The sequence below is a fragment of the Zosterops lateralis genome, assembly GCF_965231275.1.
Source record: "Zosterops lateralis genome assembly, chromosome: 2".
NCBI classification, from domain to species: Eukaryota; Metazoa; Chordata; class Aves; order Passeriformes; family Zosteropidae; genus Zosterops; species Zosterops lateralis.
In genome coordinates this window covers 108,269,736-108,283,978 of record NC_139763.1, presented here as the reverse complement: position 1 = coordinate 108,283,978, position 14,243 = coordinate 108,269,736, and the positions used below count along the sequence as shown (strand labels likewise).

Genomic DNA, 14,243 nt, shown 5'->3' with positions numbered 1-14,243 from the left:
CTTTGGTTCCCCATCTGCAAAATATAGCTATTTTCTGCTTCACAGGAGGCTAAGGATTAATACCTTAGTATTATTGAAACAGCAATCTCGTGCAGTGATTTGGGTATGGCTACTTGAATTAAAAAGTTCTGCTCTGCAAGGTCTCTTGGTCACAATGATCCTTGGTATTTAGAGGCATGAGAGGCATAAACAAAAATTCATTTCCAGCCGAACGTTGTGTACAAGTAGATCCAGAAACTGCAGGACAAGGAAGTGGAATTTAGTTTCACTCCAGCACAGATTTCTTGGGCAGAAATCTGCAAATCCATTCCTGACAGAAAGCTCAAGAGGACAAATCTATGGCATCCCTTTGATACCGTGTTCTGAGTAGCTGCCAGGAGGGTGCTCTGGATGACAACATGTGCCTTGCTAGGGAAAGGAGATAGGTTTGCCTTCCACAAAAAAAAAAAAAAAAAAAAAAAAAAAAAAAAAAAAAAAAAAAAAAAAAATCCTTCAGGACTAGAAACAGGTCAAATTGTAATTCCCTTTTCTGGCATGAAATGGAGCAGCACACCCTCGGTGAAACATAGTGATCCATCTGGTTTAAACAGAAGCCTGTGCTGTTAAGTATCAATTTTTTTTTTATACATAGTACATGTGCTTTTGGAACCCATTTACCTCCTACACCTGCAATGCATGGTGAGAGTCTGGGGAGCACTGGACATTACTTCTAATTTATTTCTTGAACTGCATAGTCTGTATTCTCTTATGCAAAAGCCTTTTCAAGGCAAAGACAAAGTTTTGATGGCAATCCATAAATCTTGGAAGAACTGATAGGAGCCTTTCTGTCAGACTCAGCAGGCACCATACACACAAACCTTTTCAATAAGGGGGATCATTGCAGAATATTGTGCTTGGATCTAGGCTGTCCAGAGTTGGATTTAAGGATGAGACATGGTCCAGGCATTCCAAAAAGTGGTGTCTGGAGAGCTGTGAGCTATTTGGTTACTTTGCACATTCTCATGTTGTTAATGAAGTAATTCCACTGGGCAGAGCCTCAAACTAAGCTGGTACCAACCAAATGTTTTTAGAGTCCAGAAGAGACTCAGGTTTCATTGTCTGGGTGAGTTGATGCTCCTCAGGCTGCTGATTCCTGGTTTCTCTTTTGTGCTGGGGTCTTTGGGAGTAGTGCCTGGTATTGCTGTGAGTCATTCACATGGTGAAATTCACCTCACTCTGCAAAGAAAGAAAACAAATGCTATTCCTTGGGTTTGCATCCCTTTGGAGAAGATGTATTTTCTTCGAGGCTCCTGCCAGGCTTCCATTTTAATGTTTGACATCAGAGTTTATGACTTCCATCAGGAAACAAATTTCTGCACAAGTTTTCATTATTCTTAAGATGATGAGATCACATCTGTATTAAAACACTGACATATCCTAGTTCACGTTAGCTAGAACACTTCCTAGGTAGCCTTTCATTTAAAATAAGAAATCTTGTTTGAAATGCCTCAATCAGAAGAGAAACCAGAAAGTTTTAAGTTCACTAGTGACTCATGTAAGCTGTTATTTGGTAAAATAGGTAAACAGTGTGCTTGCAGATTGGATAGCACTGTCATAAAACCATAACTTGTCATTGCAGTCTTAAGCAATTGGTATTTAAGAAAGATAATGAATGGAACCATGAGTCACACTAATTAGTTTTACGTACAAGAAGGATGTATAAAGCTTTCCTAATCAACAAGGTTTTGCTCTCCTTATGAATTAGGTGGGGTTTTTTTCTCTTTGATTTAATTTTTAACAGATGCTTATCAGGGAAGGAGTTTCCCTTTATGAGAAGAAATTGCATAGATCAGTACATGTGACATGTATCTTTTTAACATGTTAATTTATTTCTAATGCTTGTTATACTCAGTTCTATTGCATTATTGTGGTACTCACACTCCAGGTAATATTATCATTATTCCTGTTGATTAATATGGCTACAACTATGAGGGGTTTTAAAAGCCTATTCTAATTTTTCTGTCGTGAGAATATTTTATACTGGGAATTAGATTAAATATCAGTGTACATTAGATTAAAAATCAGTGTACAGATGAAAGATGGATCTTGCACTGTTTTCTGATGGCTTCAGAAGTAGAACATCACACAAGTATAGATTCCAGAGAGCACAGTGGTGTTTTTTATCAGAACCAGAGGAATACAGAAAATAGTAGGTGACTTATTGATATTAACTAATGAGGAGACTTTTAAACTTGGAAAATCACCTGTCGTCCAGCATGGAAATAAGGTAAGCATGCTACTTTGAAGCCTCAAGAGAGTAATTATGCAATGCTGAACTCAAGGACCCTGTGTCTGAAGTGTGTTCTGTAGGTCCCAATACTGAGAAGCTCTGAGCTGCTTCAGCTTCCATTGATTTCAGTCAGAATTGATGGTACTCAGGGACCAATTGCATTTCTTTCCACAGCAAGAGAAGACAGATTATGGGTCAGATTTTTGCTCTTTTATTGCACTGAATAGCACCCTTCAGAAATATTTTCAGTGAAATCAGTATGGAATGGGTTACTCACCATCAACTGCTGAGAAATGAGTCCTTCCCTTTCAAACCTGTGAGATAAATAATCTGAAAAATGTCAGATGCTTTTTATGTCTTCTCAGAAGTGCTTTTCTCTAGTTCTCTTCAGAGCTTTTGTTTGTTTGTTCTTTAAAACCTGCAATCACCTTATAAGCAAAATCCTATTGGTCTTTATTGCTTTTGGCAGTGTAATCAAAGTATTTTCTGGGAGTACATCTGGTCATGTTCTGTGTACTGGAGCATTCTGCATCAGGCATTGTTGGTTCCTCTGCAGAGAAGCAGCCATGCTCCTAATCCTGGCAATACCTGCACTTGCTTGAGCAAAGCCTGAAGGGTTTTATCAGATGCTGTTGTCATTTTTTTTGTATGATTTTTTTTTTTTCTGACTTGCATGCATGCTTTTTTATTGGTAATGTTGTTATCATTTCTGATTTTTAGTTTGAAGGTGTTATAGAAAAATACTGATGTGGACTAAGAATAAATTGTAAGCATTAAGGATTACTGAAAGATGACTGTGCCTGATAATTAGGGTAAAGATTTTGAAATGTACTCTGCTCTGGATCTTAGCAGACAACTGTGTCTTAAGCAAATGTGTGGGAAGAAGAAAAGCAATCCGGAAAAAGCAGCTCTTATAGAGTTAGTAGCATTTTCTCCCCTTTTTCCCTTCATTGAGTCTGTCTGAAAGTGGGTGTTTTAACATGCAGCCATTGCTCGTTAACATGTGTGTGTTTATTTTAGCATGATGGTGTTGTTTTTTCCATCTCCCACTCTGACACAGCATGTTTCATCTGTATATGGTTTCTACTACATGAGACATTTAAAATGGCTCAGCGGAGAAATGGATTCTTGTCACTTAAACTGTCACTCTCTTTCTGTGGAAATGTGGTCATTTTAACAGAGTTTTAAATTCCGTGTACTCAAAGATTGACTATAAAAATTGAGAGTGATAAATGTCAAGAATTTAAAGGTACTCTGTTGTACCTGTAATAATTTATGTTAATCATGTTTTAATTTAGCCATTTTCAACATGCTTGTATTTACATATTAAACCACTATTATGGTTCTCCTTTGTTTGCATGATATGATTTTGTTTTGTTTTGTTTTTTTTTTTCCACTCACCAGATGTTTTCAACACTTTGCTTCCCACTACTGTCATCCCCTCCCTTACCACTGCAACAGTCACAACCAATGTAGCCTTAACAGCCAGCACAACCACATCGGCAACAGCCACCAGCATCAGAGGTACAGTATCCTTCTTTGTTATGGCCTGGGAAGCACATGATAAATAGGAAATTAGAGCTTTGATTTGGAGGTTTTGTTGTTCTTTTTTCTTTTTAAACAAGAATTGCTAAAGAGAGGGTGTAAGCATTTCACTTCAGGTTATATTTAACAGAATAATCCACGTGGGTTAAGGAAGATTTCATGTGACCTTGAATGTTGTCATTACTCTAGCAGTGTGTATGTGAACTTTGACAGGATGCTTAAATTATTTGTATACATTTGCATTTAATTTTTTTTAAGGTTAGTAAATTAACTTTAATGTAAAATGCAAGCAAGCTATTTTTAAGTAAACATGACCTTTTAAGGCTGGTTATCTTGGGTGCTACCATTTAAAACAAGCTGGATGTCTCAGCACTGGAATTTCTGTTGGTGAAATCTTGCTCGATAACAAAGAGGCATTGCATTGCATCACCCTTGTTAGCCTTTTATAGTTTAAGGCATTCCTAATTTAGGGGTGTTGTTATCTCACCAGAGCTGGAGTAAATGAGCTAAAAGTTCTCTCTCCCCTCCCTGACCCCCATCTGTTGGGGTTTTTCCTGTTACAGCTTTTCAAATGTTTCTAGTAATGCTTCATTTCTTTATGAGCAAAATATAAAGGTTATTTTACTCTTTTATTCAGTGGCTGATCAGATAACTGTTAAATAGGGAAGATGTGTGCAGAAGGTTTTGCAGATTATCATCTTCTGGGTAGCTACAAATCTCTGGTGGTAAATGAAATGGCAGAAGATTCTTATGTGGTCCCTTGAAAGCTTTCATTGCACAAGAAGAGAGGAGATTATATTTTACCAAGCTGCAAATATTGACATGATGAGGTGCAGTTAGGCCAGGAAAGTTAAGATAGTTGTGAAATCTTTTCTTTCTGGAAGTGTTTTTATTAATCAGTCATAGTGACCTGCCTAACTTGCAAGAATAAAGATTGTGATCATGTCAGATCACCTAGGTTCTTCCTCAGGGCACAGATAGTTTAATAATTTGGCCTTTGTGTGATAAGCTGACATCAAACCTAAAATGGCATGTTTTAATCTTTAATATTACTTTTAATGTGAAATTGCTATTATTTTAATGAAGAGAGAAGTGTTGTAGTAGTCCATTTCCTTCAGAAATAGAAAGCTAGACCATGAAAAACAGCCAGATGTTCATGGGTCTTAGAGGCTGCAAGAGGAACATTTCCAGAAAAGCAATAAAATGACAGGAATTGCCATGTCTTTATAAAAGAGTGATTTGTGTAAAGCACAGAAGCTTCCTATTTTCTGAGGGCTCACAGTCTGGAAGGATGATGCTCTTGGTGTGCTGTGCTGAAGTTTGCTGCCCTTCATGAGTTGTTTTCTTCTGCTTCTTTATGTGGTCATAACTAAGTCGTTGTTGTTATGATTGTACCGATGTTTTTAATGCATTGTCTCACCTCCTAAGTGTGGTTTAGGACCTCATTTTCTTTCCTGTGGAGTGTTCATTTCCACTATTTGTGTGTCCAGCATCAAATCCAAAGGTCTGAAATGGGAGAAGTCTCTCCTAAGTTTCAGCTTTAACCTTTTGGGGAATGCATGTAATTTGATGCTACACTTACAGAGATGCTGCTTTAATAGGAAGTCAAAGAGGGAAAATTGAGTGATCAATTGCTGAAATGTGAGCACTCACTTTTCCCAGAAAGAAAGAAGCGAATGCAGAAAAATGGCTGAAAAAGTGAGACCATTTCAACCTCAAGGGAGTGGTAGATAGAGTCTGTCAGGGAGATAATAGAAGGGACAAATGATTGCGGGAAGTCCATTTCCTCAAAATCTTGTATTGAAAGGAAAATGATAGTTTATCCCAATGCAGAGAAAAGATAGGACACATGTAATAAATTAATGAAGTTGGTTTTTTAACTGTCTAAGATATCAAGCCTCACTGAAACCAAAACAAGAGGTTATTATGTGGAAGAAACAGGAAAACGGGCATCAAACCAGGTGCAAAATGAAATGAGCAAGTTGTGAGAAATTTAACAAAGCAGTGTTAAGAAATACACTAGATGAATAACAAAAATAAAGAAATTAATTGTGAATAATGAGGACAAGGCTGAAGTAATTGGTGTTTTAGCCAACAGTGGAAGACATTTGGAGAGCTGTTTCTAATGGGGGGGTCAGAGGGGATGTCACAGTGAAAAATGGCCACAAAATGGAGACATCAAAGAACAAGGACAGAAAACTTTTAGATATGCTCTGCTAAAAAGCTGAAGGCTTGTTTGGTTTTGCTTTCAAAACAGAAATCAGTATGACTCTGATAAAAAGTTATTTTCCAAGTTCAATGGGGAAAATGATTTCCTGAATTGCAGACATTTAGCAGAGACACTTTGTAAATGCATGGAAGACAGTGACTCATCTGTTTAAGTTCTATGACTTCCTTCATCCTGACTTTATTTCAAAGTGCTTGATTCTCATGGCAGAGGGAATTGGACAAGATACATCTCCTTGGGTCCCCTCATCCCTTATTTTTCTTGCGCCTGTAAACAAATAATGTTCACAGGCTTTCAGTGCCTGCTCTGGGGTTCTGCCATCCTGAAATACAAGACTGAGCCTCATCTCCAATGTCAGAGGAACAAACAACATAAGAGCCATTTCAGAGAAGGTCAGATTTTTCAGTAGTCTCTGTTGCTAGCTGAGCAAAAAGTACCACATCAACTTTGACACCTCTGCTTTGTATTACATGAAGATTTTTGACATGTAAGAATATATAAGGACATTAAGTTGAGAAGCTATCCATATACTCTCAAACATCAAAACTTTTTTTTTCCCTTTGTCTTGTTTTGTTGGATCATGCCTTGAAGTGTTTTCCCCATTTTGTAGAGTAGTGTATGCTATTTAATAATATCTTTGAACTGGGTTCCCCCTACCTGGCATAATAAACTTTCTAGGCAGATTTCACTAATTTTGTTCTAAAATTAGTGCTTAATACTTAATCTCCTCAGGTATGTTTTATAAGACATTCCTCTGTTCTACATGACTTTTACATAGTCCACTTTGAGTGCTTTACATCCAGCCACAGGAAATGTCTTTACAAGCATAAGATACAGGATAAAAAAGCCACTGGAGTCTGTGAATCCAAGGCATTTTACATTCTGATTATTGTACCTCCTCATTACCAAAAGCCTTAATTCATGGGGAAAAAAAACTCCCCAAAAGTCATCAGTTAATTCTGGAACCATGTGATTCATGGCTGTCCTAATTTGCCTGGCATTTAGTAAACAACTTGAAAAAGGCTACTGATCCAGTTGGATGACAGCATGATAATTCATAAACTTTCTGTTTAGTCAAACTTTTCACTTTCTCAGACAAACGTATGCTTGTTTTTGTGCTCAGTCCTTCAGGAATTAATTACTCTTTTACTGGTACATTACCTACTAACTCAAAAAACCCTAAACATAATTTGGTGCCAGTGAGGAATATTGCCCTTTATATATTTGTCAAGGGTATCTTAAAGCCTAATAACCGTGATGAGGAGTGTACGACAAAATGAGAATAAAATGGATGAGAAGAAACAAATCTGGAGGACTACTGAAGGAATAATTATACAGTCTATGAGTAGATGTCTTTCTGTCAGATTTATGCAATGTTATTTGTGAAGGTTGTGCATGGATCCATGCAATTTTTCCCTTTTATGATTGGGAAGAGGCACAAGAGGATTGTGGTTTTGTGCCAACAGTGAAACAAGGGGTGCTTCCATTGGAGAAATTCTTTAATGTAAAGGTAATTTAGGTGGTGCTGTGCCAGTCTTTCCAAGTCCTGTAGGTGGAGAGGGAGTGTGATTAACAGTCTAGGAGAAGTCACCTCAAGTCAGAACAGCTCTGTGTTTCTGGATTCACAGAGGGAAAAAGCTTATGCACACAAACGTACATAAAACCTTCCCATGGGCTCCCATTATGTTAATCACCCCACACACACACACACACAAGCAGAATATTAGTTTGGGTTTTTTTTAAATCCTCTTTCTATCAAGGATCAAAAAAAAAAGTCAAAGTGGTTATAAAACTTGTTTATTCTGACTTTTTACTGAAGACTGGCATCTCACCACCACCACCACCCAAACAGGTGGAAATGTAACAATGCCAGAGCATCCCAGACTCAGAAGACAGATCCATTCAGTTTGATCTCAAGTATCCGAGTGATTCAGGCTCAGCTGACTCACTTGGGTGATGACTGTACCAGAATGCTCAAACCTTTATATAGCAACGCCTAAAAACATCTCCAGAAATTGTTGTGTGCAGCACAGACATGATGCTGCTCCCAGGCAGCTGCTCTGGGGAGATCAAGAGTTTGTTTGTCAGGGTGAACACAAAGCCAAAAAAATTTATATATCCCTGCTTTAGTATAATCCACTTTGCTTTTATTTGTTTTGGCTGTGGTATAAAATCAAGATTTCTTAAAGGAAATTTGTGCAGCTAAACTTAGATGTTTACAGTGGCATAAGGAGGAGTTAGAGGATGTAATCGTTTTGAAAACTAGTGTGACTTTAAAGGTGAATATTTCTATTTAATAGCATAAATGATAACCATCCTAGCTAAAAAAACTGTTACTTTCTTTTTTTTTTTTTTTTTCCCTAGTTTTACCTTGAAGTCTCTATTAAATTTAAAAAAAAAAACCCAAACAAAAAACCCAACTCTACTAGAATAACTGTGTCATTATAGGCAACTTAAATGAAGAAACTACTTGGACAGTATTGTAGTCCTCATACTTTTTCCTATCAAAAAATTCTAAACATTACTAGATCTTTCCCTTTAATTTTATTTTTCTTTCCCATAGTCTTTCCCATAATTAATATAACTTAGCAGATATTGACAAGGAAAGATACAACAAAGCAAGGAAAAGCTATAGAATATGTGAGGGGCAAAGGAGATAAGGGTAGACCTACACTTTAAATGCAGTTCTGTGTGCTTACTTGCATTCAACTCTGATAATAAAAATTATCGTTGTCTAACGTTAAAAGCGGTTTCCTATGACAGCCAGCTAAAAGCCAGTTCATTTATATACCACTCTATAGCTGGAGCAGTAACATAAAATCTAATTTGTGACTGGGTTTATTCAACTGTGTTGGAAAATTAGAACTTTCTACATTTTATTTTTTATTTCTCCCTACTTTTACTCTTGTCTCCTACTGGCTTACCCTAGGTCTGAGTTTGTCAGAAGGTTGAACAATTTGAGATTCAAACAGTAGTGCCTTAGATTTCATTTTTTCATTAGACATTTAAGTCTTTAAAATCCACCTTTCAAGAACTGCTATCTCCTGATTTTATACTGATTTCTTTCATTACCATTACTTTTAAAATCTACTCCTCAGCTGTATAGATGATGTGTTAAAAAAGCATCATAAAGCTATGTTCGACCATGATGAGATCTCAAACTTATTTTCCAGGCCTCTTTTCTAAAAATCTCTAAACAGGACTGTGTTGGTCAGAGCCATTGCCCAGGTGAAACATCCACAAGCTACAGCTGAGTAATAGCTGGAAAACCTTCCCTAGCATCTGCAAACAGCTGGTAGACAAAACTGTTGGATTTTTTTTACTTCAAAATATACCTGTTGTGAATAGGACTTGGAGTGTCGTAAGTTCTATGACAATATTTTCATGAGGCTTAGTCATCCACAGTCCTCATTTTAGGGGTTACTCAGTATTTGTTCCTTTTCTGAAGCACCATTTAATTAGGGTTTCATTCCACTAGTCAGGCTTGGTGATGCAATTAGTGCTGTGAATTCTCAAAGCTCACAGATTTAAGATCAACAGAGGAGATTGTAGCATCTGTTCTAACTCAGAGAGCTCTTTGGTTTTCAGGTCTGGTAGATACAGAGCCAGGAAAACCTTCTTATAATATAATCTGAAAAAAAAAATTAAAAAAAAAAAATTTAAATCCCTTCCTTCAGCACCCCTCCCCCAGAAACACAACACAAACAACAAGATATAAAAAAAATCTCAAGTGTTTCATACGTTATTGGCTGGATTCCTACAGATTTCTTTGTCCCCATGGAATTGGAATAATGGCAAACAGCACGTGTTCACATGCATGGTGTTCACAGACCAAAACCACACCAGCTCCAAGCAAGAGGCTGTAGAAACATAGTATGAAGATAACTTTTTTTCTTTTAAAATTTAAGGTTAGGAACTTTGGGTGTTGGTGCATCCACACAAGATATCTTCCTGTGTCTCAGAGGCAACAGGACAGTAAGTAGCAGCAGGATGTGGTTATGGAAGGAGGAAATTTTTCATGCAGTGTGAAACTAAATATAAAACTGCATTATCACTACATGCTGAAAAATGGAAATGGAAACACCCTTATGTCTGTTGTGAGCAGACCAAAAGCAAACCCAAATGCTTCTGTGTGGAATTTCCAGTTCTCAGATATTTTTAAAAGATGTTTCATAGTTCATAGTTGTGATATCAATCCAAGAGTGCTCATCAAGGCAACATGAACATCACTAATGCAGTCTAACCACCAAAAAAAAAATTCTGGCAACATGACCCACACGAGGCTAGTCACATCCATTGCCATAAAAAGTACTTGTGCTTTGCAATTTTTACCTTCACAAACTAAAGCAGAGACCTGTGCCATTTATAAAATGGCAATTTTCTCTGCCTAACAGCCGTTATGATGTAAGATGGAGACCGTCATCATTATTACACATTATTTGGTCATATTATTCATGAAATGAGGCTGTTGCATTCTGGAACAAATAAAGATAGATTTTCATGATCTGAATAGTTTGCCAAGCAAATGAATATCATAAATGAGACATAGATTAAACTTACAGGCATGCTGAATACATGAAAGAAAATATCATAATATCATATATTAGGAACCTGCTCTTTGTGTCTGGGACAAATATTTCTAGTGCTAACAAATCCATCCAGCTGTCAGCTTGCAGTAATGAAGTAGGCAACTTAAAAAGTACACAATGATTTCCAGCCTTGATGGATTATCACTTAACCCAAAATGCAACGCTGTGCAGATAAGTATCACAATTGGTTGATGGTCTGATAAAGATTCCATTATATAGCCGAGCTCCAGAGAGGCTTCAGCAATGCGTCAGGAATTCAAACATTCCCAGCCTAAGCTCTGATCACACTGAGGTTTTCTTTGGGTTTTTTTTTTTTTTTTTCCTATTGCATATGAATTATGCAGCCTGACAGTCTCTATTGTAAACTGGCAGTGCAAGAGGTTTTCCAAATTAAGAGTCCCTTCTGCTGGAAGCATTTTTACTGCCTGCCAAGAGCATCCTTTGCCCTGAGTTCAGCCTCAGACCTCCCTGCAGGTGCCACAGACTGTAAGGTTTTTAGTTCTCCTTCTGCTCAGCCTCCACGTGCAGCTAGCAAGGAAGCACAGGTGTTTCCAAAAAAAATCCCTGAGGACAAGGACTGAAGTCATCAGTGTCACCACCTCTGTGTGAAGTGCTACACCAGAGTCAGTGTGTACTGATGTCACACTGACCATTTTCATCTGACCTCTAGTTAGGTGCTGACCTCAAGTGAGTGGTTTTCAACATTCAGGTGTAAACAACCTATGAGAACTATATTATTCATGGTAACTTCCTACTCTATTCAGGCTTAAAATGTGATTTTTCAAAATAGTAACTTTTTAAAGAGTAGGGGTTTGCACCTCCTGCTTTAAAAGCCAGAATTCTACTGAATGTGAGAGATTTTGGCGGCCTAGTATTTAATTTACATCTCTACATGCAGTTTGGTTAAATGAGTTCATCCCATCTCACTCACAGGTGGTTCTGTGTTTTCCAGTCCAAAGAGAGACAAGCTATTTTTAGTTTATTGTCAGTGCTGCCCCTTAAGCTTGACAATGGCCTGCAGATATCCAAAGTGTTTCCTCTGCAGAAAAACAGGCTGTACTTTCTTCCAGGTAATACTTTACATATAGATAAGCTCGTTAATTTTCTGTGGGGCTGTATGTGGTTTGCTGTGTTATTCACAGATAAAATTTGTGGTCTGCTTAGTCTGGAGGGACCTCCTGGGTCCATAGCCTGAATTCTTGTATAGTTTCCAGTTTCATAGATTTATAATGAATCAGAAACCTTTATTTTATTAAAGAGCACCCAGCAGAACCTATGTAGACTTAATTTAGGACCTAAGGAAACAGAGAATCCACAATTCCCTTTGGTGTTTCTCTTCAGCACTTAGTTATCCTCACTGTTACAAACTTGAGCCTTGCTTCTCTCTTAAATGTCTTTGAGGTTAACAACCATAGATTGATTCTTGAAGGCTTCACATTCCATATGCATTTTCTTCTCAAAAGCGAATATTTATTGTAAAGAGGACTCTGTAAATATGCTTTGAAATTGATTCTTGAATTTCATTTGGAAGAATTGATTAACTCTATGATCTTTAGGATCTTATTAAGACTTTGATTTGGTTTGTTTCAAAGGCGTTGTCAAGCACATCTTTAATGATAAGTTTTAAGGGCAATATATTGAATTTCCTACAGCAGGGAGGAAGATTAAGCAAATGGTTGCTGTTGAATGTCCTTCACTGTTGCTGTATTTCTATGGGATCACAAAGCTTAGTTTTACTTTATTTAGAGAGGTGTTTATGGTATTTTAAAGGCAGTACCAGCAAAAACTGATACCTTTTTTTAAAATATTGTTACTGGGTAAGGCAGATTTTGGCAAGTTCTGTGCTGTCGGGGTATTGATGAAGTACTTCACTGTTAAAAGCAAAAGTATACAACTAAATATTGTTACAGCTAACAACAAGGACATCCAAAGCAACTGTCTCAGTGCCATGTGGGATGTTAAAAAAAGGCTGAAGTGGTGCCAAGTTCTAAAAACGATGAAAAGAAAGAAAAAAAAGAGAGAAAAATGCTTATAATTTCAAATGTATTGCTAACACCTTTAATAAAAAATGCATGTCTTTCTCACTAACCAGTGAACTAAAGTCATCAACTGTGCCTTTGAAGCTGAAAAGATTACTCTCTCTGCCCTTCGTTTCCCTGACATTCCACTTGAAACACAGTTAATAACTTCCAGTGTGAGCCTCACAAAATGCAGAATTGATACTAATTATATTAAGTTTTTTTGGATGAAAGATGACCTTGGTGAAACTTGAAGCTATAGCATTCCCCAGAACAAAAAAAAAAAAAAAAAAAAAAAAAAAAAAAAAAAAAAAAAGCAAAATCTACAGAGAGAGACTTTGGAGATTATTTAACCCGACCTATTAATTTTCGCATGCAAAGTTATTAGGACTCTGAATACAAAAAAGTGTATTCATAAGGTAATTTTTTTTTTTTTTTTTTTAGGATTTTTCAGAGCGTTGAAATAAGTTGCTGAATCACACCTCTGAGGTTTTTTTTTTTTTCTGTTTTAGTCATTTGGGATGTCTTTTCTGTGTCAGATTCAGTGAGTGCACTGTAGAGAAGAGGGAATGCCACACTGCTTGGAGGGGCTGGCACGTGTGTGTGTGTGTGAGCAGTCAACAGAGGCAAACCAAAAATCAAACACCAGTGTTTTAAAATATTACCTTCCAACACACCTTTAAAGGAAAGGAGTGGAAGAGAAGTCTGGTTTGAAGTCCAGGTCTCGTAATCACAGCTGAGTTCATTTTTTTCATTGCTGCAAAATTGAGAAAAAGAGAGAATTACAAACTCATCTACTCCAAGAAATACAGGGTGAAAAACCTTATTCAGTAACACTTGACTCACTGTTTGGCTGACTATAAAAGACCGAACAGGGAAGCAGAACTGGAATTGCCTGAAAAAATGAAATTCAGAACCAACACAAGGAAGTACTTTTCACTCAAAAAGAAATACAATTTTTCAATAGCCTACTGAGCCAAGTTTGGAATTGGAGGCACTGGGGTCATTAAAGAAGAAGGGAGATATTATTCTAGAAGAACTGTGTTAACCAGGATGACTTGCAATGGGCTGAATGGCCTTTTCCTTCTCCCCAAATTTATGTTCTTTTTGAAAAACTTTGATTACAAGTCATCCTGCTGTGATTTAGATAGCATGAATTTGAAAAGAATGTATCAAATCTTTTCAATCAAGATGCTTGGGTTTCCTTCCAGTCTGAATTCTTGCAAGCCTGTAATAGAAAGCCATCAGTCAAGGGAAAGAAGTATCAGGAGTAGCAATTTACCTTAATGTACAATTTCCTTTTCTAGCATAAAGGGTAAGAGACAAGGATCCCAGACAACAAAGGCCAGAATATAAATCTGTATGGGAGTATATTAAAAAAAAAAAAAAAAAATCCCCCAGACTGACAATTTTGAGGAAGACATTTTATTTCTTTTGTATGCTTCTTTTCTTGTGGCTAACAAGTCTCTACTGTATACACATCAGGTCATGAGTGCATTCAGCACCCAGCAGAGAAGAGACAAGTTTCATTGTAATGAATTCAAAGTGCAGTAATGGACTTTAGCTTTGGCTTTGGACAAGGTCCCTGGACATAC

At 37.1% G+C, this 14,243-nt stretch overlaps 1 protein-coding gene across 3 annotated transcripts in view; it reads left to right on the top strand.

Annotated features, from left to right (window-relative positions):
• CADM2 (cell adhesion molecule 2) overlaps positions 1-14,243 on the top strand; it is a 570,185-nt gene that overhangs the window by 517,348 nt on the left and 38,594 nt on the right. For 2 of the 3 annotated variants that reach the window (XM_083855089.1, XM_083855091.1), the window contains exon 8: positions 3,674-3,793. The exons of the other annotated variant lie outside the window; for it this stretch is intronic. In XM_083855089.1, coding sequence (XP_083711215.1) covers positions 3,674-3,793 — 120 coding nt within the window. The remainder of the gene's footprint in view (positions 1-3,673; positions 3,794-14,243) is intronic. 3 annotated transcript variants of the gene reach the window in all.